This window comes from Taudactylus pleione, unplaced genomic scaffold (genome assembly GCF_031769625.1).
Source record: "Taudactylus pleione unplaced genomic scaffold, aTauple2 ptg000113l, whole genome shotgun sequence".
NCBI lineage: Eukaryota > Metazoa > Chordata > Amphibia > Anura > Myobatrachidae > Taudactylus > Taudactylus pleione.
The window spans coordinates 5,649,247-5,674,797 of record NW_028284515.1 but is presented as its reverse complement, the minus strand read 5'-3'; the positions used below and the strand labels follow the sequence as shown (position 1 = coordinate 5,674,797).

The 25,551-nt window shown below is 45.5% G+C and overlaps 1 protein-coding gene across 2 annotated transcripts in view; it reads right to left on the bottom strand.

Annotated features, from left to right (window-relative positions):
- Positions 1-16,427, bottom strand: part of SMOC1 (SPARC related modular calcium binding 1) — a 300,868-nt gene extending 284,441 nt beyond the window's left edge. Inside the window, exon 1 of one of the 2 annotated variants that reach the window (XM_088471210.1) lies at positions 16,338-16,427. In XM_088471210.1, coding sequence (XP_088327336.1) covers positions 16,338-16,355 — 18 coding nt within the window. In that variant the 5' untranslated portion in view covers positions 16,356-16,427. The remainder of the gene's footprint in view (positions 1-16,337) is intronic. The other variant, XM_088471207.1, reaches the window with a different exon arrangement.
- Between the last annotated feature and the right edge of the window lie 9,124 nt (positions 16,428-25,551).

The window sequence follows — 25,551 nt, the reverse complement described above, 5'->3', positions numbered from 1 at the left end:
CATAGTGTTTACACATTTTTCCACATTGAATTAAAAGCATCTGGCTGATAGGTACAAGTGTCAGGTGCAGCAGCAGTGAGGAGCGCTCTATTTGGAACCTAATTTTTTATAGTCATTTCAGGTTTTAAGGTTATCCATGCTTGAGCACAGATGGTTAATTCAATCTGAATGAGGTACTAATTAAGCCAGCTGTGCTCAAGCATGGATATCCTAAAAACCTGGACTGACAGGGTGCCTTGAGGGCCGAGTTTGGGAACTACTGGAACTTTAAGCTATTATTGAGGCTAAACTGAGCAGTGTTTAGGAAACAAATCAAAATGTTGTAATGAAGTAATTATTAACTTAATAGAAGCATTTGCACACAATGGAAAGCTCTGCACCCATATGTTTTATACTTTTGTTAAGCACCTTTATGGGTGTTATTTACAAAGGAAAGCAGCAATATGAGATTTGATTTACTTTGTTTGAGGTCACATCACTGCTTTAATACCATGTGCACATTTTCTATGAAAAGATGGTGCAGTTGGCGAGGTAGCAATCTTTTATGTGGCTGATGTATTCTTTTGGATAATTCCTATAGGTTATGATGCAGGGGGTAGGTGGGGGGCACAATGATACAAGCACAGCACCATGTCCCCCACACCTCTGGCATGGTTACAAACTACAAAAGGGGTATTTTTCCTAATGTTGGCAAGTATGATTGAGGGATCCAACAACAAAGATCAATTGGAGCTTATTTATGCCAGCAGTGCACTACCATGTAGCTGCCATTTTGTCTATTTCAAAACCCTAATAAAGTTGTTTCCTCCGTCATTCATGCTCTTGGATGAGCTGAATTCCACTGAAGTACATCCTACATAAAACATGGCTGTACATTTAGCTATATTAATGTGGGGCACTACCTGGTTAATGGGGCATATTTTGTGTATGGACCATTTTCACATACAATTTATACCCCTTTTACACCGGAGTTAAAACCCGGGTTATTGCAGGGTTAACCCGGGCAGCTCCTTGGTTTAAAAGGGGTGAGGGTTGGATCGCCGGGTCGAGTGACCTGGCAATCCAACCCAGGTAAATAGCAGGATTTAACACGGGAGTAACCAGTGAAACCCTGCTGTGTCTACTGCGCACTCCGGGTCACGATGACCTGCAGTGCGCCGCAAGCCGGCCGATTGGTCCGGCTTCAGTGGCGCTTGGAGATGATGTCATCTCCAAGCGTCCACTTTCACGCCGGAAAAGCCGGGCCTATGCAGACCCGACTGCGGTGTGAGCGGCGCCGACTCTGGAATATCTCGAGTCGGCGCCGGCTAAATTTTGGGTCTGATCCGGATAGGAACCCTGTTCCAACTCCGGGTCAGACTCGTAATTTTGGTGGAAAAGAGGTATAAAAGTAAATACATGTATTATTTTGTCCAAATGGGACACTAATATTCTATAAGGCCATACTCAGCCCTTGTGAAGCGAAACCCTATGGATTAACCCAGGGATAATAATTTGTGAAATACTTCAGTGAAATTACATGGTAAAACTGAGGGTGTAACAAATGCGTTTTATAATCCCTGAAACCTTATATTATTTATTACGATGATCATGGGCCTCGCATACAGAGCTTTGTTACCACATCTCAGCTGCACACTTCCAAGATTCTTCCACTAAAGTGGTCTCTGGAGAATCAATGTGGAGACTTCAGAGTAACAAATATGTAAGCAATTAAAATCACTGGGGAGTTATTTATGGCACAGAGGTGAGAGGATTGCTGGACATCACAAAACAAGTGTGCGTGGGGGGAGAAGTTCGTTTTTTCTCTCTGTTTGAAGAGAACCTTTTCTCCACGTCTGGCAACCACAAAGTCTTTGCAGGTGTTATTTTGATGAGGTCAGGGTCAGCCGAGTACAAGGGGACAAAAAAAAAAACAATTTAAAATGCCAACCCTTCATACTGCGACTAAACAGAAAATCTCTGCCACAAGAGACTATAGATGAGGATATTATATGGCGTTATAAATTATCTATTGTAAGACTATATACATATATAATGTACGGTATACACATGCAAAGAAAATATATACGAGAGTTGAATATATAAAATATTTTTAACATGTAATATTTTCAGTGCGGTCTAAAGTCATTCATACACCATATTTTCCACTCAATGAAAGCGCTCAGAAAGAGATGGTAACAATCATAACAGGGTTTATTGGCACATAATGCACAATGAATAATGCAGCATTAATGTCACACAGGAGTATTCACAGCAGGGGATAAAACTACCACAGGCCCGGGCAGAGCTCAAGCCATGGGACTGCCCTGTACATACTGAGGCGGTTTGTCTACTACATTATTTAATAGCTATTCTGGATCACTCAATGATATATATCAACTTGCACTCCAACTTCGGATGAGTTCACCATGTAAAGTCACAGTGGAACTGGGTGCCTAATATAGGGGCAGAGCTAATCATTTTTTTTTCTTAATGTTTGACAGGCGTCAGTGGATCACTTTTTGGGGTTGCTCCCTTACATCACCAGTAGAAAACATAGATGGCAGGCAAACGTTGACCTCCCATCATCAATAGAGAGTGCAAAACCACCACAAAAAAAAACCCTCTGGCCACTTGGCGAAATATGGAAGTTCAATACCCAGCCCCACCTTGTCCTGATCAGCTGGATTCCTGGGTATGGGATCCATGTGTTTCTAAGAGGTATTTTATGTTCACACAATCTGTTGAAAATGCCACTAGAATCATAGGCCAAGTAAATCCTAATGGGCAGTGGCATCACAAGGGGGGTGCGGGCTGCATCCAGCTATCACCCGCCGAGGGGTGACACCAAAGTGCCGACTCCTCAGTGACAGGAGCCAGGTGCTGCACACTGTAGTATTACGGGCAGCACTCGGCTCCTGACACAGTGAGGGAGCCGACACTGCACACAGAAGAGTGCTCCCATGGGGCAGTCCACACCTTCGGGACCCTGACAGCAACAAAAAAAGGGAGTTCTGCCCGCGATGTCATGTCCCCTGCCCGCGAGGGCACTCCACCTTTTTGCTGGCATGCTCACACTACAGCCCTCCCCGCACCCAGTGTCACCACAGGAAGGGACGCCACTGCTAATGGCCTTGATCCAGAGCCACACGCAGTGCTGACGTTCACAGAGTTTAGCAATATTTCTGCTATTGCACGAAAATCCCCAAAAATTCCTACGGCGCATGCATTACACAGGGTGTACGCACAAGGGTGCTGTTTTATGAGACACACAGTATCAAAGGAATTATAAAAGTGCTGGGTGTTCCTGGCTGGTGACTGAGAGGCAGCTAAACAGACACATAGTGATGGTCCGTCTTATGTGCATGTCACTGAAGTGTTTGGGTACTCAGACGCTCAATCATTCACTTTGGAGGCCTTACTGTACCTGCCATAGGGCTGGTGCAAGTTTCGATGTTGCAACAGTTGGCAGTACAGGCGCACCAGTCGGCATTACAGCGTCTATAAATGCTGACAGAGGGCATCTCAGTCCTTGTACATTCATACGCACAGATGCGCACCAGGGAAAGACATTGTATCGCCATTTGCACAAAGTAGCAGATCAGGTGACGTACTGTATCTTCATGGAACAGATGATTTGGAAGCGAAAATGATTTACTATTAATGTGCAGTTATTTGCAGTCATATTTTTTTTACCCAATACATAATAAAATTATTCGCAAACAGATGTTAATAGACACCTTCTATCAAGACTATCACAACAAATGCTGGAACTGAGAATTGTAAACAAGATGTTTTAAAGTGGCCCATTCATAAGTGATGAGTAAGATTTGGAGTGTGACATTATTGGTTACAGATGTAGAGTCAGGTGCTGTAAGAATCTCCTCACTGTTTCCCTACAGCTGCCAGGAAATGCCCAATAGCCTTTCCTTCTTGTTTGAAAAGTCAGCAATTATACCTCAATGAGCAGGCCAGCAGTGATCCATAGGCTACCAGTCATCAAGTGTCAGAAATGCAGTAAAATAAATACATTGGCATCAGGGTAAAAGTTTTATAGACAAATAAAAGCATAGATCATTGAAAGCAGGTGAAGAATGATTTGCTCTATAATTCAAAGGGAAATCAGTATTTTTCCCTGGCTTGCTTAAATTCAGAATACAAGCCACAGTCAATGCCACAGTTCTCACCTGCATAGTTTAAGTGGCATGCATCATTCTTCGTGTAGAATAGGCATCAGCCATTCACCATATGAGGCCAACAGTTCTAGTTTCAGCAAATCAGTGCGCAATTTTGAATTTTTTGGTTCAAAGATACTTTTCCAAGGTAATAGCTGTTTATAAATAATATGTACTCATATTTGTTTAAATAAATGTAAAAAAAAACCACTCTTAATTGCTAAACTGCAAATTGTGTATAAATGAAACAATTTACAGCGACCTACAGGTATAACCCAGTAGTGGTGAGGTCAAAGACTCCAGGCACCAGGAACACAATCCACCTTCAATGAAAAACTCAATAAACACAGCAATGATTGGGGTGGCAGAAAAAAAATAAAAATCAGTAATCAAAGTAACAGAATTCAGGACGGGCTAATCAGAATATAAAGGCATATCACATACAGCAGAAATGTACTGAGGCCCTGATTCAGAGCCGGACGCTCTGACAGAGCGCTCGCTCTGAATGAGGGCCGGTCTTTTTTTTTTTTAGAACGGCCTCCTGGCCGCTCGCATAGCTGTGGGTGACCACCCACAGCTATAGCGAGCGGCCAGGAAGATGATCGCGATGGTCAAGACCATCGCGACCATCGGGCTTGCGACGAAACCCTTGTGGTAGGGTCTCGTGGCCGCAAGCCCCACTCGTGATGTCAGTGGGGCCGCCCCCAAACGGAGGCGTTCACATGGGAATGCCTCCGTCTGGGCAGCCACTCCCCTGGCCCGCCCACCAAAGGGGGCGAGCTGTCACTCAACATCAACAGCTCGCCCCATTTGTTGCGAGACCCGGAGCGACGGAGTGCCCATTGTTATCCGGGTCTTACGCATGAGTACGACGGAGCCGGCTCCGTCGTGCACATGCGCACTGGCCCACCATCGACCCGGTTGCGAGCGCACGGCGCTTGTGACAGGGTCTGAATCAGGCCCTAAGGCTCCTATACATCAGCAATCTGAAAACCACAGTTAAACAAGTTGAAGATTTATTGCCCGATTTTAGGATTTCCCAATCTAGCAATCTGCGTCCATACATTACAGCTCTTTTTCAGTGATTTGCAGACCAATTTCAGCAAACACAGATCTGCCAATCTTGAAAGGCCCATCATTTTACTGGTAACGGTCTGCAAATCTGCTGATCATGTCCATACACTAGCAATCTACAGCCACAATCCATCTGTGAAATCTAACATGTTGGACAATCTGATTTAACAATTCCAATCACTTTTTGGTTGCAATCTGCGATCTGTGAAGCCCATACTGTACATTGCAGCTTTTTTTATACAATCATCTGCAAATTGCAGAATTGCCACAGTCGATTGCAGATGTATGGGGGCCTTTACATATAGATCTGCATTTGACACCACAATTTTCCTGCTCCAATTTAACAGTATGCTCACATTGACAGGGTTGTCGAGTGGGCCTGGGTACTGGGGAGGAGTGACCACTAGAGGCAGTGCAGCTACGCATTCATCCTTATTGTTTCCAGCGTGCATTGCAAGCATGGGTCTGTTATTGTTGGGGTGGGGTACATGGTTGTGTCATTCCTGCACTTCCGGACCCTTACAGAGGCCTGAACCTGGGTAATTTGTGCTTGCTCACCCCCTTCCCCTCAGCGACCCTGCCCATCGCTATTATATGTTGTAGGGGAGCCGTTTACCTTTGGCTACCTAACTTTCTTTGAATTCCTTTTCTTCATTACCCTCCTCACATTAAGATATTACCACAGACATGTATAGTGTTGTCCTCACTAAGTGGACAGTCCACTGCCTACTGCAAGATTAGCACACTCCACTCCTACTGCTGTGAGATTTACAATGATCAGATTGGCTACAGTTGTTCTATCCCCATTCACTTCAAGACAAAAGCGACCCCAGGGGAAAGACATACCTGCAAATTTGTTGACACCTCTACTCCAAGAAGCACATTTCTAAGGCAATTTCCTGTAAAATAATGGAAGAATACATGGAACTTGAATATCAGACCATTTTATCTAAGGATTTCTACTGTAGGCTGTACCTCACACATTTAACCAGGCAAAGACTGGAAGTGGTGTGCTAGGTCTCACAGAAGAAGAATGCTTTAAAAAAAGAAAATAATAAAATGATTATAAATATTCAAGTCAGGATTTAAAGATTAGAAGAGAATTTTAGAAAAACAGCAGAGGAGCCAGTTAGTTAATTTATGGTATAATGACCATTGTAGAAAGCTCCAAGTTGTGCATCCCAAGAAGAAGAAAGGTCAGGGAAGACATGTAACATGTATGGATCTGCCACCATACAATCTACAGATGACAGGTGGCCATGTACCATCAACACTGACACATGTAACATGTATGGATCTGCCACAATACAATCTACAGATGACAGGTGGCCGTGTACCATCAACACTGTCACATGTAACATGTAAGAGTCTGCCACAATACAATCTACAGATGACAGGTGGCCATGTACCATCAACACTGACACATGTAACATTCTTTCTTACTTACTACAACAACCAGCACTTTTCTAAAGGTCAGGTAAATTAGAACTCAGAGACTTCACCTGAATGTACTTTTTAGAAGCCCTTACTTCTGCCAATCTTTCTACGAATTAGAAATTTGTTTCTCTTCTGGTGCTTCAAGAGTCTTCTTTTGCTTGCTTATTTATTTATGGACTTTGACTGCATCTCTTACAAGTCTACATTTTCCAACCCATTGACTTCAGCTTTGTTCCTCACAATTCTACCTTCTCCAACCCATCAACTTCAGTTCCACCCTCACAATTCTTCCTTCACCAAACAATTGACCTCAGACATGTCCCTCACTATTCTACCTTTTCCAACCCATCAACCTCAGCTTTGTGCCTCATAATTCTGCCTTCTCTAACCCATCAAATTCAGCTTCATCTTTCACGATTCTACCTTCTCCAACCCATTGAATTCAGCTTCATTCCTCACATCTACTTTCTCCAACACATCAACTTCAGACATGTCCCTCAGTATTCTACTTTCTCCAACCCATCAACCTCAGCTTTGTCCCTATGACTCATCCTCTCAGAACTAAGCAGCCAGGTAGGTTGAGGTGTGTCTCAAAGCTATCCCATCCAAGTAGTTCTCTCCTTGGAGCAGACAGCACTGTAACAGCCTTTAAAGCATAGACTACAAAACATGCAGTGGTTAAAGAAGAGTAGATGTTATCCTGAGGATTTGAAATGTAGGTGCCAAGAAATTGTTACATGTCTCACTTTATCATTCGTGGATATAGCGGAAAAGAACTTTGAAAGCATATGTTCACAGTATTCTGAAAATGTTGACACTTAGAAGGAAGATCTCCAACAAACCTATAACCTGCCCAGGGGTATGATCTGGTATTGATATAGGGCAGTGTTGGCTAACCTTGACACTCCAGCTGTTATGGAACTACATAACCCAGCATGCACTGCTACAGTTTTGCTATTAGGGCATGCTAAAACTGTGGCAGGGCATGCTGGGATATATAGTTCCACAACAGCTGGAGTGTCAAGGTTAGCCAACACTGATATAGGGGAAAAACAAGTTAAATCAAGTAAAGAAAGAAAAAAAGTGTCCATACTACTCAAAATTTCATATAATCCAAAGAGAGAATGCTGTCTCCCGTACCCCTTTAGCAAAGTCCCTTGAACACAGAAATTATCTACATAAATACCATCATTACCCCTGTGTAGTATATTTTTTTCCTAACTTTGGCCCTCATTCAGAGCCGGACGCTATTTGCGGTCGTTCGTTTAAAAACAAGGGGTGGCTATTCAAATGATCCGTACGCACATTGCAGTCTGTTCACACCTCTAAGTCTGAACGAACGAGCAAAACATACGCTCGTTTATTTGTTAAAAACGCCCCCTGGCCGCACGCATCCTACGTCATGTCCGCTATTTATTAGATTAATCGAGTACATCGACCAGCGTATGAATTGCTCGCTATTCTTGTGGTTGGTGTTTGCTACCACAAATTTGCGTGCAGTTCTGGCTATAAAATAACCCAGTGACGTGGTCAATGACGCTGCTGTTTTAAATATACACACCCATAAAACGCCCGTTTTGACCTTTAAGCACGCCTGCGTTCGGATCTCCACTCCCCATTTTCAAGCACCTTCCCCTGTTACCACCCACATACGCCTCATTCTGTCACTCAAAATAGCAGGCACTCGCTATATTGCGTACAAAGGATTTTCGACCGCACTGACTGGTTCGCGCATGCGTACTAAAAAGCGTACGCATGCGCAGATGTGCAAACATCGCTCGGAACGAGCGTACTGCCGCTAACGAGCGGCTCTGAATGAGGGCCTTTGTGTGATTTCAATTTGAAACTTATGTTCCAAAAAACAGATTGAACGTACATGTCTTGGTGTCTGGCCCAGGATCAGTGGCACCATGGCAGGCCCAGAAGAGGGGGCACTGCCGGCCAGGGCAGTGTACTTGTCTCTGGGATGGTCATCCAGAAGTTGCTGTTATAGAAGAAACGACCGTCTAGTTAACCATGCCCCGCTCCTCTCATCTCTTTGTAGCTATGGCTATTGTCTGCCCCGTCCTTCTTATAGTGTCCAAACTCCTCTTATTCCCTTCAGTGTGGTCATTGGCAGGAGCGAGTAGCCAATCAGGTGGCACAAAATAGGAAGCACATCCTGTAAATAGCAGTCATCTGCACCTGGAGCTCACAGCTTCATCACTAGAGTAACAGCTATAGTCCAATGGTGTGCTCATGTACGGTGACCCCCATAGTGTTAGAGACTTACCCAATGAGGGATGTAATGGGTGTGTTTACTCAAATGCCCAACTGGCCAATAAGGTTGCTAAATGGATCTTAAGGGGTGCCCAAGCACTGTTACATCCCACGTATACTCGGTAATAAGTCTGTAGATCATTGGTCCAGGGGATACATACTGGTCAATAACCGTATGGTTAGGATCCACCTCAAAGGGTCAATTTACCTCCCCACCGAGCCAAACTACCATCCAGACCACTGCAGGGGTCAATCCTAGACTGCACCAGAGCAGTCCATTCCTGGACATTAGTTTATAGCACCTATTTGACCACCCTTGAGAAGCACTGTATCTACTCCAATAGGTTTTTGGTCCTACACATGATCGTTTGCCTCTCCTTTGATTCATACACACTTGCCGCACTAGATACATTCCAGGTACATACCATCAGCCCCATCAACCACATCATCCATCCACCCAAAACACTCCTCCACCATCCCCCTACATTGGGCATTGACCCCCAACACTGCACAGACACCAGACCTGAGCGCATGTGGTACCCCTATATTACAGTAGGACCGGACACCCCCTACTTCAAAGTGCTGCACTCGTCGACTCACTACCATCCACCAACCCCAGCCACCCCTGTCCTTCTCCGCCCCCTCCCCTTCCTGTCCCATTCCCCCACCCCATGCCTGTTTCACCCCTACACATTTCACCACACCTGTAAAGTGCAGCTCACCTCCAAATAGTTCTATATATATTCTTTGTACATTGAAATATGCTGTATTCAAATAATATTGTTTTCTTCCGTTACTGCAATCCTCAGATGGTGGTGATAGGTCTTTCACATTTTGATAAACTTTGCCATAGTGTGTTAACATTTACTAAAGCTTTCCAAAAACATATCTTCTTCTTCAGTGTTTAGAATCGTCCTTAAAACTTCCGAATGTCTGACTTTTTTTTCTTCTTCACGCTATTAATGGAAACAGTACTTATGTGCTGAGTTTGATGAAATTTGATAATGTGAGTATATGATGAAGCGTTATTGGAAAGCTGGAATAAACGTGATCACACTATACAGTACTCCTCCGTTTCAGCACCACAGCTTGGAGGGGTCTTTTCATGCAGCAGAGAAAAGCTCTTTATCACTCGCCCACTGTGATAACAGGGTATGCGTTCGGCATCCCATCGGTTGGGATTCCGCCGCTTACATTACCGGTGCCCACATACCAATGCTGGTCAGAATCCTTGCGCCGGCATCCTGACCGCCGGGATCCTGAAAGAAAGTAACGTGGTGGGGGGGAGGGTTAGGTTTAGGGGTTGGGGTTAGACACTAGGGGGAGGGTTAGGGTTAGGCATTAAGGGGGGAGGGTTAGGTTTAGGGTGAGGGGAGCAGTGGCAAATGCAGGATTTTGAAAGGAGGGTTTCCAATGAAAAAACAGCTAGCCACAAATAAATAGATAGATAGATAGATAGATAGATAGATAGATAGAAACAGCTTACACAGGATTTAGGACGACTACAGTAAAATATATCACTCAGCCTATGACGGGGCACACACACACTGACTGATACATACACACACACACACAGACACCTCTATTTCTAAAAAACCTGATTGCAGCAGGAAAATAAATACAACCAGCAAGATTTATTAAAGACCCCCCCAGTAGTGTCCCTTATACAGTGCCCCCACTAGTGCCCCCAGTAGTGCCCCTTATGCAGTGGCCCCTTATGCAGTGCCCTCAGTAGTACCCCTTATGGAGTGCCCTCAGTAGTGCCCCCAGTAGTGCCCCTTATACAGTGCCCCCAGTAGTGGTCCCCTTATGCAGTTCCCCTTATACAGTGTCCCATAATGTGCCTCTTATACAGTGCTGCTAGTAGTGCCCCTTATGCAGTGTCCCCAGTAGTGCCCCATATATAGTGCCTCCGTATGCAGCGCCCCCAGTAGTGGTCCCCCTATGGAGTGCCCCCAGTAGTGCCCCTTATACAGTCCCCCAGTAGTGCCTCTTATACGGTGCCCACAGTAGTGGTCCCCCTATACAGTGCCCACAGTACTGCCCCTTATGCAGTACCTCCCTATATAGTGCCCCCAGAAGTGGTCCCACTATGCAGTGCCCCAGTAGTGCCCCTTACAGTGTCCTCAGTAGTGCGCCTTATACAGTGCCACCAGTAGTGGTCCCCCCTATGCAGTGACCCCAGTAGTGGGCCCCCTATGTAGTTCCCCTTATACAGTGCCCTCAGTAGTGGTTCTCCCTATGCAGTGCCCCCAGTAGTGATCCTCCCTATGCAGTGCCCCTTATACAGTGTCCCCAGTAGTAGTCCTCTCTATGCAGTGCCCCCATTAGTGGTCCACCCTTTGCAGTGCCCCCAGTAGTGGCCCCCCTATGCAGTACCCCCAGTAATGCCCCTTATATAGTGCCCCCAGTAATCCCCCCTATACAGTGCCCCCATCCCTATGCAAATAGGACAAAGACACAATAAAAGCGAAAACACTTACTTGTATCCCCGCACCAGCCTCTGTCCACTCATCCATCCTCCTGGCCCGCACTGCACTATGGGAGAGACGTCATGACATCTCACCCATCACCCACTGTGGGAGCCGGAAGGTGGAGCTCATGAGTGAGCTCCAGCCCGGCTCCGGCAGTGGGCGCAGCAGCCAATGAGAGTCTGTCTGACTCTCATTGGCTGCCTGGCTGCCAAAACAAACACACTGCCGCTACCCGGTGGCGGTGTGCTTGTTACTGTGTACTGCAGACCGCACTACACTTACTGATCGGCAGGCAGAGGTGGTTTCTGGGTACTCAGAAGCCCCCCCTGCATGCGTGCATGAGGTGAGGTTAGGTTTAGGCACTAGGGTGGAGGTTAGGGTTAGGTACCAAAGAGGGAGGGGTAGGGTTAGGGTAGGGAGAGGGGGAAGGTTACCATACTGACCAACAAATGTCGGTGTGTTAACCCTGTAGGGATCCCTGCATCAGGATTTTGAATGCCAGGATCCCGACTGTGCGTATTTCATACCGATTCCAATAACAGGGCTTTTCACAGCTTCGTCCCACTCAGAGAAGGGGTTACTGTGGAGAAATCTCAGATTTCCCCAGCGGTGCCTTTGATTAGTGTAGATATCACTTTCTTATACACTAGTATGGGGAAAGCGATTCCGTTTCGCTTCTCAAAAAAAAATGCCATCTATGGATGGCGTAATGAGTCTCATGACAGGAGAAATGCAGTGAAGACTACTATCTTCCTGTCTCTTCCCTGTCCTCTCTGTCCCCTTTACTGACACCAGCCAATCAGAGGTGCCCCAGGAAGCGATTGCTGCACAGGGAGAAAGTGGCCACACTACCATTCTGTCCAGTGACCACAGCAGCAGAGTTTGGGGCACTCTGGGATGTATATATATACATAGACACACATACATGGCTACCATCAGATATTGTGGGGCCCAGTACAGATTTAACAGTCGGGTCTCCGTTATCATCCTATCATCCTATCACCCTATTGACATTATATATACAGAATATATATATATATATATACTAGCTGAAGTGCCTGACATTTGCCCGGGTTTAAATCTGTAAGTTATTAACTTCTCTTACTTGATGTCGTCCAAATCCATCCAGTGGAAGGCCCAGAACGTCACAGTTCTTACCTTCACACTCTGCCATGATCTCCTAAAAGGACCCCCAACCACCCTGAGGAAGACTCTTATTATTTGTGAGTCGAAACGCATTGGTGTGTGACTGGTACCGTGGGGGGACATCTCCAAGACTGAAGCAAGTCCACGAGTCATTCCCGGGAGACGTAGTGGATTCTTACCATCTTATGCTTGCTTGGGTGTTAGGAGACTACACCCCTAAAACACGGTACACGGCTAATTTTTTACCCTATCCTGTGGATTGCGTTTTTATATGTTGATGTGGGAATAAAGTTTGTTTGAACGTACTTCACTATACAGAAACTTTATTTTCTTCTCGTTCACATGATCTTTGGAATATTCATTAAAGTGTTATCCTGGGCCATAAGAAGATCTGAGACAGTAAAATTGTACAAGAAATGTTGGTGACTGACATCATCGGATTTATTCCCTATATTTTACAGAGGAACACTTGGTGACTTAATCTAGTGGCGCAAGAATTATATCTCTATATATTTGTGTGACTCCATTAGGCATCCCAGACCAATTGCCACCCCTTTATAAAGTTTTCATTTAAATCCATCTAGTGGAAGGCCCAGAAGAGGCTCCCCGGGTCAAAGTTCTGCCTAGTGTCCCCAAGTCAAAATTCTGCTCAGCGTACACCAACGGGAGGTCCAACCAACTCCCTAGTAGGTCTTCTGGGATCCAATGTTACCACTCTGTGAAGTTTTTCTCCAAATCCATCCAGTGGAAGGCTCAGAACAGGCACTCAGGGTCAAAGTTCTGCCCAGCGTACACCAATGGGAGGTCCTACCGGGACCTCAACCTCCTAGTATGTCTTTTGGGATCCAATGTTACCACTTTGTGAACTTTTCGTTAAAATTATGTGATGTCATCCAAATCCATCCAGTGGAAGGCCCAGAACAGGCTTCCTGGGTCAAAATTCTTCCCTGCACACTCCACCGTGAGGTCTGACCCAGACCCCAACCACTCCATTAGGCATCCCAGACCAATTGCCACCCCTCTGTGAAGTTTTCATCCAAGTGCATCCAGTGGAAGTCCCAGAACAGGCTCCCCAGGTCAAAGTTCTGCTGAGTGTACACCAATGCGAACTCCGACTGGGACCTCAACCCCCTAGTATGTATCAAAATGCATCCAGTGGAAGGCTCAGAACAGGCTCCCCGGGGCAAAGTTCTGCCCAGCGTACACCAACGGGAGGTCCGACAGGGACCCCTTCCCCCTAAAACATGGCCAGGATCGAGCTGGACCACCTCACATTGGTTTCATCCCAATCAGTGCATGGCTGTCCAAATGAATAACCAGATAGACAGACAGACAAACAAACATACCAATGAATTTTATATACAGTATAAGATATATACATACATACACATTTATAGCACACCAACAATGACTTTCAGTACACTCCAAGAAAATGTATTTGGACACCATTCATGCACTTAACATGAAAGCTATTTGTGAGCACCTTGTCAGTCAGTTACATTATCCTTTATTTTAAATCACACATTTATCAGTAGTCATACACAGGACTTGAACCCAGCACTGCTCACATTACAGCCAGACACCAATGGAGTAAGGTATCTGACTGCAAATTAATGCTTATAAATGAAGCAATGTGTACACTATCTATGCACAAATTACTTCATTTAAAGACGCCAGTCCCTGACTTTGCCAGGGGCCCTCAAACCCCTAGATACACCCCTGCACAGGAGAAAACAGTTCCATGTGTATGGTGTCTAACTGCAATGTGAGAGGGTCCTGTCCCACGGCAACGACCAACATCCTTAACTTACATTTATACTACCAATCACCTGATGGTATTTGAAAAAGCATAATTCAATCACCCAACAAATATAATGTTTGTGTAAGTGACCAAATCCATGACAACCAGGAAAGGATTATGATGCTGAACAAAACAGCGTATGTATCATACAACACAATTGTGAAAACCACAATAAAGGTCTCATATAGGATGTACATAGTCAACTAATGTATATATGGAGGGGCCCTAGACTGCTCACCCTAACCTTAATATGAAGCGAGGTGCTACTATGCTTGAGACTTGGTATCTATTTACTAAGCCTTGGATGGAGATAAGTGAATGGAGATAAAGTACCAACCAATCAGCTCCTAACTGCCATGTCACAGGCTGTGTTTGAAAAATGACAGGAGCTGAGTGGTTGGGACTTTATCTCCGTTCACTTATCTCCATCCAAGGCTTAGTAATTAGACCCCTTACTTTGTTACACGCAAGAAAAGAAAAAAAGTGCAGATGCAGACTCTATAATTACAGCAGTTTATGTCAAATTCTGGTACTTGGCATAATTTTGGCCAAAACTATGGACCTGCCCACCTAGTCCAGGTGACCTCATTAGACAGGTCACTAACATTCCTATGGTACAAGTCCAGGACATAGGACCCCCCAGGTCAGCACAACCAAGCCTCCCCAAGGCATCACACTATTGAGAGATAGCAATAAAAGTGAAAAGGAGTGTTAGAAATTAAAGAGGCTGCAGTTATGTGTGAAGATTTTTATATATAAGTGAGAGGTAATAATAAGAATGTTAAAGGTGTTACATTGATAAAAACAAACTAATAAAGTGCTGAAGAGTGCTGAAATTACATTGTCCCACATCCCAAACTCTCCCCCATACTGATATGCTATATTAATTTATTAAGGTCTTACCATCATAGTGCCTTCTTCATTATGCAGTCTGAGGGGTAAATTTACTAAGAATCGAGTTTGCCCCGATTTTGCTGGCAAACAAACTCGTTGAGCTTCAGTGAGATATGTGCAGGCTGCTTGTGTGTTTAAAAGGATCTAAATGGTTAATGTAAAAATAGTAGCAAGCTATTCTTTACACTAATACCCCTGCACCCACCGGCCAGGGATGCAGTGAAGAGCCCCGGGCTTCAGCGTAAGCCTGCGGTGCTTGGGAGAGGGGGGACTCGTTCATTGGGGGGGTGCCCACCTTCCTGAGATTCCCAGCTTGTGCTGACTAGCTTGGAGTGTTAATGCTTTGGCTGGGGTGACTCGGTGAAAGGGTCCCCTGGCTGTGGCATTACACCCAGGGTACAATTGAGTCACGTGCTGGTTTTAAAAATAGGGGGGCCCCACGCATTTTCCCCCCTATTTTTAAAACCAGGATTGGCTCATGGAGCCCAGTGCTGGTTCATAAAATATGGGGGAACCCTACTCGTTTCTTTCCCTGTATTTTAAGAACTGGGACTGTCTCCGGAGCCGCATATGGTTATGCATTTTGGGGGGGGGACCCTACTTAATTTTTTTTAAAAACATTTAACTCTTTTTTTAGTTATTTACAGGCCGAAACATACACGGATCACACTGATCTGTGTATGTTTCTGCAGAACTCACAGCTCACAGGCAGGTGAATTGATTTCCCGAATTTGGACAAAAGTTTTGTCCGTTCTTGTGAGGGTTTGGAAACTCAAATCCTAGCAAATTCCCAAATCCAATCTTGACTAGTGAAAAGTTACTTAAGTTTGGCAGATGGTGAATTGAAGAGAGTTTGCTATCTCTTCCGACTTTTCATATAGCAAAGGAGATTCCTCACCCGAGTTTGTCGATAGTGAATCTTCAAGGGGTAAAAAATGCCCAAACTTTCCAGAGAATGCTAACTGGACCAAACTTGAATCTTAGTAAATTTACCCCTGAGAATGTAAGGTTTCATGCTGATTAAAAACAACCAGGTACATGTGGGCAGGGTGCTTGTCACGACCCTGTCTAGTTGTCACCTTTTGCCTTGGGACTTACCCCTGTCAGCTTCCCCATGGATCTGTGTGTGTAATTTGCCTGGAGGATTTGCTCTGATTATTGCACCTGGCCTCTCCTCTGTCTGTGAGCACTGCTAGCGCTGATTGGAATCACAGGTGTGGTTCTGATTCTCAGAGCTGCAGAGATGAATACTCCCTCTGCATGTTGTGCCTTCTACCACTCAGAATGCTACTACCAGACCACCTGTCCGTATCCACCAATTGCTGCCAGACCCATGATATATATATCCTCTCCTGATAGCATTCTGGGCTTGAACATCTCGTCTTCCCGTGGTGTATGGTTCGTGCTGTTCCTGCATTCAAGTATATCATTGAAACCTGCTACAGCAATCCCTGGCGCTATCCAGAAAACCTGTTTCAGCTATACCTGGCAATCCAGTAAATCTGCTGGCAGCAACCCCCGGTGCTTCCAGAAAACCTGTTACAGCCAAATCTGGCAATCCAGTAAGCCTGCTGACAGCATCCCCTGGTGCATCCCGAAAACCTGCTACAGTAATACCTGGCATCCAGACGTCCTGTTACAGCAATACCTGGCCTGTGCTCTGCTGCTAGTCCTACTCCTGGTTGGTCCCTGGCACTCTGTAAACCTGCATCGTGTCACCCTGCCTTGCTTCCTGCTGTGGATCAACTCCTGCCCCTTTTACCTACATACTCCCTCCCTGAACCTAAAATTCCCAAACCTACCCATTCCTTCCTGAAACCTGTTATTCCCAATTATCCTATCCAGCCTGCACCTGAGTTCCAACCTTGTCACAGCATTTCCAGATTACCCTGTTTAGCCCTCATCTCAGCATTACCTGACTTCCCTTCAGCCATTGTCACATTCCAGTCCAGAGTCAAGTTCCAAGCTCATCAGTTCAGTCCACGTTGTCCCAGTCCAGAGTCAAGTTCCAAGCTCATCAGTTCAGTCCACGTTGTTCCAGCCCAGAGTCAAGTTCCAAGCTCATCAGTTCAGTCCACGTTGTTCCAGCCCAGAGTCAAGTTCCAAGCTTATCAGTTCAGTCCATGTTGTTCCAGTCCAGAGTCAAGTTCTTAGTTCATCTGTTCAATTCAACAAGTCTTCCTGCCGGTCCCAGTCCGGTCCCTCCAGTTCCTGTCATTTATCATCAATGGCAGTTTTCACTGCTACACAAGTCTTATAAATAGAGCTATCTACATTATCTGTGATTCCAGTCATGCCGGCCTCCATTGAAACCCGATCACCACCTGAGACAGGTAACTCGCAGACACCAATCATGACAGTGCTAATCCAGGTTTAAGGCGTCTCAATTAACTAGTGAAAACTCATGGCATAGCGTATAATTGACCCAACACTGGCCACATGAGACACACCTTGGTGTCATATAGATAAACACATACCTAGCATTGGCCACATCTATATGACACATGACAGTGTCATATAGATAAACACATACCTAGCATTGGCCACATCTACAGTCAGGTACATAAATATTGGGACATTGACAGAATTTTCATATTTTGGCCTCTATTCACCACCACAATGGCTTTGAAATGAAACAAACAAGATGTGCTTTAACTGCAGACTTTCAGATTTAATTTGAGGGTAATTACATCCAAATCAGGTGAACGGTGTAGGAATTACAACGGTTTCTATATGTGCCTCCCACTTTTTAAGGGGCCAAAAGTAATGGGACTATCAACGCAAAAGCTATTTCATGGACAGGTGTGGGCTATACCCTCGTTATTTCATTATCAATTAAGCAGGTAAAAGGTCTGGAGTTGATTCTAGGTGTGACATTTGCATTTGGAATCAGTTGCTGTCGACTCTCAATATGAGATCCAAAGAGCTGTCACTATCAGTGAAGCAAGCCATCATTAGGTTGAAAAATCAAAACAAACCCATCAGAGAGATAGCAAAAACATTAGGTGTGGCCAAATCAACTGTTTGGAACATTCTTAAAAAGAAAGAACGCACCGGAGAGCTCAGCAACACCAAAAGACCTGGAAGACCACAGAAAACAACTGTGGTGGATGACAGAAGAATTATTTCCCTGGTGAAGAAAAACCCCTTCACAACAGTTGGCTAAATCAAGAACACTCTCCAGGAGGTAGGTCTATATGTGTCAAAGTCAACAATCAAGAGAAGACTTCACAAGAGTGAATATAGAGGGTTCACCACAAGATGTAAACCATTGGTGAGCCACAAAAACAGGAAGACCAGATTGGAGTTTGCCAAACAACATCTAAAAAAAGCCATTACAGTTCTGGAACAACATCCTATGGACAGATGAGACAAAGATCAACTTGTACCAGAGTGATGGGAAGAGAAAAGTATGGAGAAGTAAAGGAACTGCTCATGATCCAAAACATACCACCTCATCAGTGAAGCATGGTGGTGGTAGTGTCATGGCGTGGGCATGTATGGCTGCCAATGGAACTGGTTCCCTTGCACTTATTGATGATGTGACTGCTGACAAAAGCAGCAGAATGAATTCTGAAGTGTTACGGGCAATATTATATGCTCATATTCAGTCAAATGCTTCAGAACTCATTGGACGGTGCTTCACAGTGCAGATGGACAATGACCCGAAGCATACTGCAAAAGCAACCAAAGAGTTTTTTAAGGCTAAAAAGTGGATTGTTATGCAATGGCCAAGTCAATCCCCTGACCTGAATCCGATTGAGCATGCATTTCACTTGATGAAGACAAAACTGAAGGGAAAATGCCCCAAGAACAAGCAGGAACTAAAGACATTTGTAGTAGAGGCCTGGCAGAGCATCACCAGGGATGAAACCCAGCGTCTGGTGATGTAAGTAGACTCAAATTAAATCTGAAAGTCTGCAGTTACAGCACATCTTGTTTGTTTCATTTCAAAGCTATTGTGGTGGTGAATAGAGGCCAAAATATGAAAACTCTGTCAATGTCCCAATATTTATGCACCTGACAGTATATGTGTGTGTGTATATATATATATATATATATATATATATATATTATATAATATATATATTTGCTGGGATGCCTGGCGTTGCCCGGGTTGCAGACTGGACCTTGAAGTACACCTGCAGCCTTTATTTGTTTACAATGTCCTCACCTATAACCCCATTACATTGATCCTGAAAAGGACCCCACAGTTTGCTAACATGCATAGAAACAGTAGTGTAACTATGGTGGATGCAAGAGGTGCGGCTGCTATGGTGCCCGAGCTGCCTCTCTAGCCCACCAATTCCCCTGCACCCAGTCACCCACGCAAGGCAGGCCGGTCTAGTCAAGGCCATCGAGGGGGGCCCGGGTGTCAGCAATGTTAATTTGGTGCCGACACCACGCCAACTGATAACAGCTGGTGCACTGGCAGGCAGTCATAGAGAGACAGCACCGCCGGTTGCAAGGCAATCAGAGCTCACAGAAAGGCTGCCGATCATCAATGGTGGCTCCTGATTGGTTGACAGTCTGTGAGCTCCGATTGGCTCGCGACCGTCACCAGATTGAAATTGCATGTCTACAGTTGCTTGCCGGTGCAAAAGCTGTAATTAGCTGGTAGCCCGACCCCAAATCCACACCTGTTGGCTTCTGATGGCACATAGGGGAAGGCAAGAGGCTACTGGAGGGACACGAGGATGTGAGTTGCTGGGTGGGCATAATGTGTATGGGGCATTATTATTGTGTGGAATAATGTATTATGTGGGGCACTACTACTATGTGGCATAATATGTAAATCTGCGTAGCATAATTTGTTAAAGGGGTACTACTGTGTGGCATAACCTGAATGTGCTCTGTGTGGCATAACCTGAATGGGGTCTATGTGGCATAACCTGAATGGGGTCTGCGTGGCATAACCTGAATGGGGTCCGCGTGGGGGCAAATGTATGTGTTTTTTACCTCTGGGGGGGCTTAATAACATTGTGCTTGCCAGGGACGGACTGGCCCACAGGGCTACAGGGGAAATACCCGGTTGGCCCCACTGCTTGAGGGCCCCACCTTCTCTTCTAATGTCAGTTTTCAGACAGTGCACTTGAATTATACATTGTTACTCTATTACAGAGTCAGTTACCTAGTAAAGCAAGAACATGAATGAACAGACCATGCACTGTAGTATCCATGTTGTCTGCAGGCTATGGGCCTGATTCAGAGGCGCTCGCTTGCACTGTGCGCTCGCAAGCGGCCCGATGTTCTGCATATGAGCATGCGCACGCTTCATTCTGCACGTGCGCGAACTACACACTGCGTTCGCAACCCTCTCACTCGCTCAGCAAAGGCAGCCCAGGGTAATGAGTGACAGGAGAGGCCGTTTGCAGGTGATAACAGGGGCAGGACACTAATAACGGGGGTTGAAGATGAGAATGCAGGCATGAATGAGTGTTTCAATGCCGTTATCAGGGAGTGCATAATTAACAGGCAGCGTCATAGCACACGTCACTTGCCATTTTTTTACCCTGGTTTCCTCGCAATGCTTGCGGTACGGTAAAGCTTCCGCAAGCTCTGCGTTAGCATACGATGGTGCTCGATGTACCAAATGTTTTAATACAATTCCAGGACATGTGTGCTGGTGGGCGGCTCTGCTTTTGCAATTGGGCTTACGTTCACACAAAGTGACCGCTCGCTAAGACATGGTGGGCGTGCTTATGCCTTGGCGAGTGATCATTTCCCGTGGCATCACTTTGAAAAATTTGCATACACATCTAGCGAGCGTATACAGATAGCGACCGGGTCTGAATCAGGCCCTATGTCCTCTATAATGGTTAGCCAAGCATCTGTGGTGGCTGGCCACACCCTTCTGGAGTCTGGTCACACCCTTTAAGCAATGCCTTCCCCTGATGGGCCCTTCATGCCCCATTCCAACACTGGTGCTAGCTCTCCCCTCTGTCAGGTACTCAGAAATCCCCCCTACATGAGCTACTGCTGCTGGTTTAATGGAACTGCGCTATATATATATATATATATATATATATATATACAGTGTACTATATATATATGTGTGTGTGTGTGTGTGTGTATGTGTGTGTGTGTGTGTGTGTATATATATATATATATATATATATGTGTATATATATATATATATATATATAATGTAAATCATGCTGACAGTCTTGCAATAAAGTACAGACGCTGTGTGATGTAAAGGCAATGTTTCGGAGCCCTTTATCAAGACATGCGGGCATTTATGCGAGTCTCCCTGGATTTTTAAAGTAGAATTCATTTTAAAGGCTAAAACAGCTTGTTTAGCCTTTAGAATGATTGCTGCTTTAAAAAAAAGAGAGACTTGTATAAATCCCCATGGAGGCTGAAGATCACAAGCTATTACATTTAGCCCAATATATTGCATGTTGTGAAATTCATCTTCTCCCAGTGATGTCACAAGGGGGCTGCGGGCCGCACCCGGGTGTCACCCACCGAGGGGTGATGCCAAGGTGCCAACTCCCCCTCAGTGACAGGAGCCAGGTGCTGCACTGTAGCATTAAGTGCAGTACTCGCAACTGTATATATATATATATATATATATATATATAATTCGAGAGAGAGAGAGATGAACCACGCATCTCTAATTTTAACACGGCTGACTATGTAGTACTGAGTGCTGACTTATGAAGAATGGACCCACACTGCTATTCACATAACTAATACCCCTTTCAGACATAGCGAGATTCCTGGGTTTTTGCCCATGTCTGAAAGGTACCTACCCGAGAACACTTTCCCGGGCAGCGTCCCTTGCATTGACCAGGGTTTTTCCTCGGAAGTAAGTCCCAGGTAGACAACTCAGGTTAAGTCTGAATGGTGCAAACCGGGATTTTAGGCCCTGGTCGCACCTAAAGGCCTCTGATTGGCCTCTTGGGGCTGTCCGGAAGTGGCAAGGCTGCTTGGAGGGGGCGGGGCATCCTTCTACAATAGGAAAAAAACTGTCAGCGCTGTATCTGGGACAGTGGCACTTTAAGAGAGGAGGGGAACTGTATGTAGGCCATCAGGGCCCCCTCCTCTCCAGCGCAGCAGTAGACTCTGGCACTGTACCAGAGTCTACTGCGCATGTGCAGGTCTCCATGCACATGTGCCCGCGCCATGTTCCCGGAACATCTCTACTGTGCCTGCACATATCACCGGGGAAGTGGCCGCGGTGACCATTTTCCCAGTGATTACTGCAGCGCCGGGCTGACGGAGAGGTAAGTATATGAAATTGGGTGCAGGGTGTGCAGTGTGTGGGCCCCCCCAGGGGCCCGTGTGCACAGCTCACCTTGCACACGCCCCTGATCTGGCGAGAGAATCAGTGGTTTGACAGCCCTTATAGCAAGGGGTGAAGACCAAGTACCCGATGGATTGGAAAGAGGTGACCGGTACGTGCTGCAGTGTTTAGAAGCAGCCAGCACACACGTTGTTGTGCGGTCTGGTGGCTGGAGAAGGGGTGTGTTATTGCTTGTGTGTGTATGAGCGAGACATGAGAGCAGCCTGGCAGCCCTGGCAGTTAGAATGCCAGGGCAGACCCGCTTATTTCTGAATGGGGTCGACTCGGGAATTTCCCAGGCCTCAGGTGTAGTGTGAAAGGGGGTCTCGAGGAAAGAACCCGGGTTTTTGCTGAGGTGAAAAACCCGGATCTGAGCAGAGAAATTCCCAGGTCGTAAGTCTGAAAGTGGTATAACTGATAGTTTGCATCAGTGAGCTTTGACATATTGGCATAGGTATTGATAATATTGGTATAACCCTACAGACTTAAGTATAAATGACAAACAACTGACTAACCAGATGAATGAACGTAGAAAGATGTTTTTACCGTTACCAACACACACTTAAAAACTACTTTTTACTGTCCAAATAAAAGCAATAATTGTATATTTCAATCTGATGTTTATTGAAACCCTGAGGAAAAGGTCATATTTGGTCAATAAACACAACAAGCAGTTTGTCACCAGTTGCAGCTTTCCTAGAGACAAAGAAAATGATCCATATTTACCAGAAGACAGAATATAGCTATTTGAAAGCTGTGAGAAGACAGGGCTTTGCCAGAAGCAATATTATGTGTTTTCTACTCTTTGTCTTTACATTTTATTCAATATATTTTTTTTATTGTGTCCATGTTTTTTATTACATATTTCAATCTTACTTTGTGTGACATCCACCCAAAAAAAACCAACATATTACTTGTATAAGATAACAATAACAGAAACATACCCAGAATATTTTTCCCTCAGTTCGGTGCCAAAACTGACAGCTCTGTAATGTGATTCTGTTATGGGTTTACACGCTAAACTAGAGGGTGCTTTGAGAATCTCTCATACAATCCATATCCTTGTTCCTCCTAGCATATTTCCTCCTAGCTATATATTGGGATGGAAATAATTTAGCTAGACTGTTCCAATAGCTGCAGGCTATCTCAGGATAGCTGTATCTCCTATTGGCATACTGCACAAAGCAGCCTTACAGGAACAGAGCCAATACATACTGTATGGAACTTCAGCCAAGACCTCACAAAGGGATCAGATACAGAAGTTATCAAAGTCTATTCTAAGTTGATCTCACCAGCACCAATGTTTGGGTGTGATAAACCCAAAGTGCAATATGTGTAAGCACAGCAGGTTAATCAGTATTGCCATTTATAGGAAGTTTCCAGGCTTCATGTAACACTTCTAGCACTTTAGATGTATGACATAGCTGTAGGTGCAGAGTGCAGGGCATGCGGCGCGGTGAATGGCTTTATTGAGCCACTGTATCACTCATTTCACTTGGGAAGTGAGTGGATCAGGAAGCTGATCTACTCTCTTGGGAGTCTGGGAGAGCATCATGAGAATTGGGAGATTCCCGAACATCCCAGGAAAGAAGGCAAATATAATGGATGACCAGCAAGAAGAATGGTTTGTGTCACCTGCCTTGATGGTTTGGATGACTTCTAAACGGAATGGTATTGAAATGCTGGCAGCTGTTTAGCCGCTGGTTCAAATATCGACTGCGGATGCCCGACAGGATGAAGATCCTGACTGGGGCAGGTAAGCACTATTCCCCTCCCCTGCCCCCCCTAATCCTAACCCTCCCTTAGGGGTTCCTAACCCTAAAACTCTTGGGGTGGTGCCTTACATTAAGTCCCCCTGGCGGTGCCTAATCCTAACCCCCCCTTCCCACACCCTAAACCTAACTCTCCCGGGGGGGGGGGGGTGCCTGGCCCTAACCTCCCCCCGGTGGTGCCTACCCTCCCCTTCCCCTAGCCTAACCCTAACCCTCCCCAGGGGTGCCTAACCCTTAGTCCCCCCAGGAGTGCCTAAAGCTAACCCTCCCCCCCCGTGGCTAATAGAAAGGGCGCCCCGGACTTGACTCATTCGGTCCGGTGTCCTTCTGTGTTCCGGTGTCGGGATTACGATAAGCATCGGCATTTCGACGCCTATCTTAAATTCCCCATCGGGCATTAGCCATCAGGATTTTGACCGGCATAATCGCGGCCGCCGGTTATTTAACTACATCCCCTTTTAAACAGTGGAGGCAAATTAGGAGTGAGCTAAACATTTATAATTAAAACACACACTGGGGCAGATGTATTAATCTCTGGAAAGTGATAAAGTGGAGAGTGACAAACTACCAGCCACTCAGCTCCTAACTGTCATGTTACAGGCTGTGGGCGGGATGCATCAATGAGAAAAATGCGGTCAAACCCTGAATGCACCAAGCTTCCGGGGCTTAGTTGCGGTGGGTAACGCCATTTTACTGATGGTGTTACCCATAGAAGCCGATGGGCTTCTATCGGGAGTGAGCTGAGAGAAGGATCCAATCGGATCCCTCCCAGCACCCTCCACTGCACGCATGTCCTTCTGCACATTTGCAGGAGGATGCTGGAGGGGCTTCTGGGTCATAGACCCGGAAGTCCCTCCCTCGCAAAGGGTCGCTCTTACCAACAGAGCGGTCCTTTGCGGTGATAGTCATGCATACCGGTGTTACCGACACCGGCATGCATGCGATGACCGGCAGAATGCATCGCAAGTGCGATGCATCATGCATCCCGCCCTCTGTTTTAAAAATGACAGCTAGGAGCAGATTGGTTGATCTTTTATCACACTCCACTTTATCACTTTACAGAGCTTAATACATCTGCCCCAATATTACTTGTTTGCAGTTATTTATATAGTGTTACCGAGAATATTTCAGTCATTCACATCAGTGCCTGCCCCAGGGAAGCTTACAATCTATTAGATGAACACACATAGACACTAGGGTTAAATTATTTTGTCAGCATCCATTTAACCTACCTGTATATTTTTGGAAT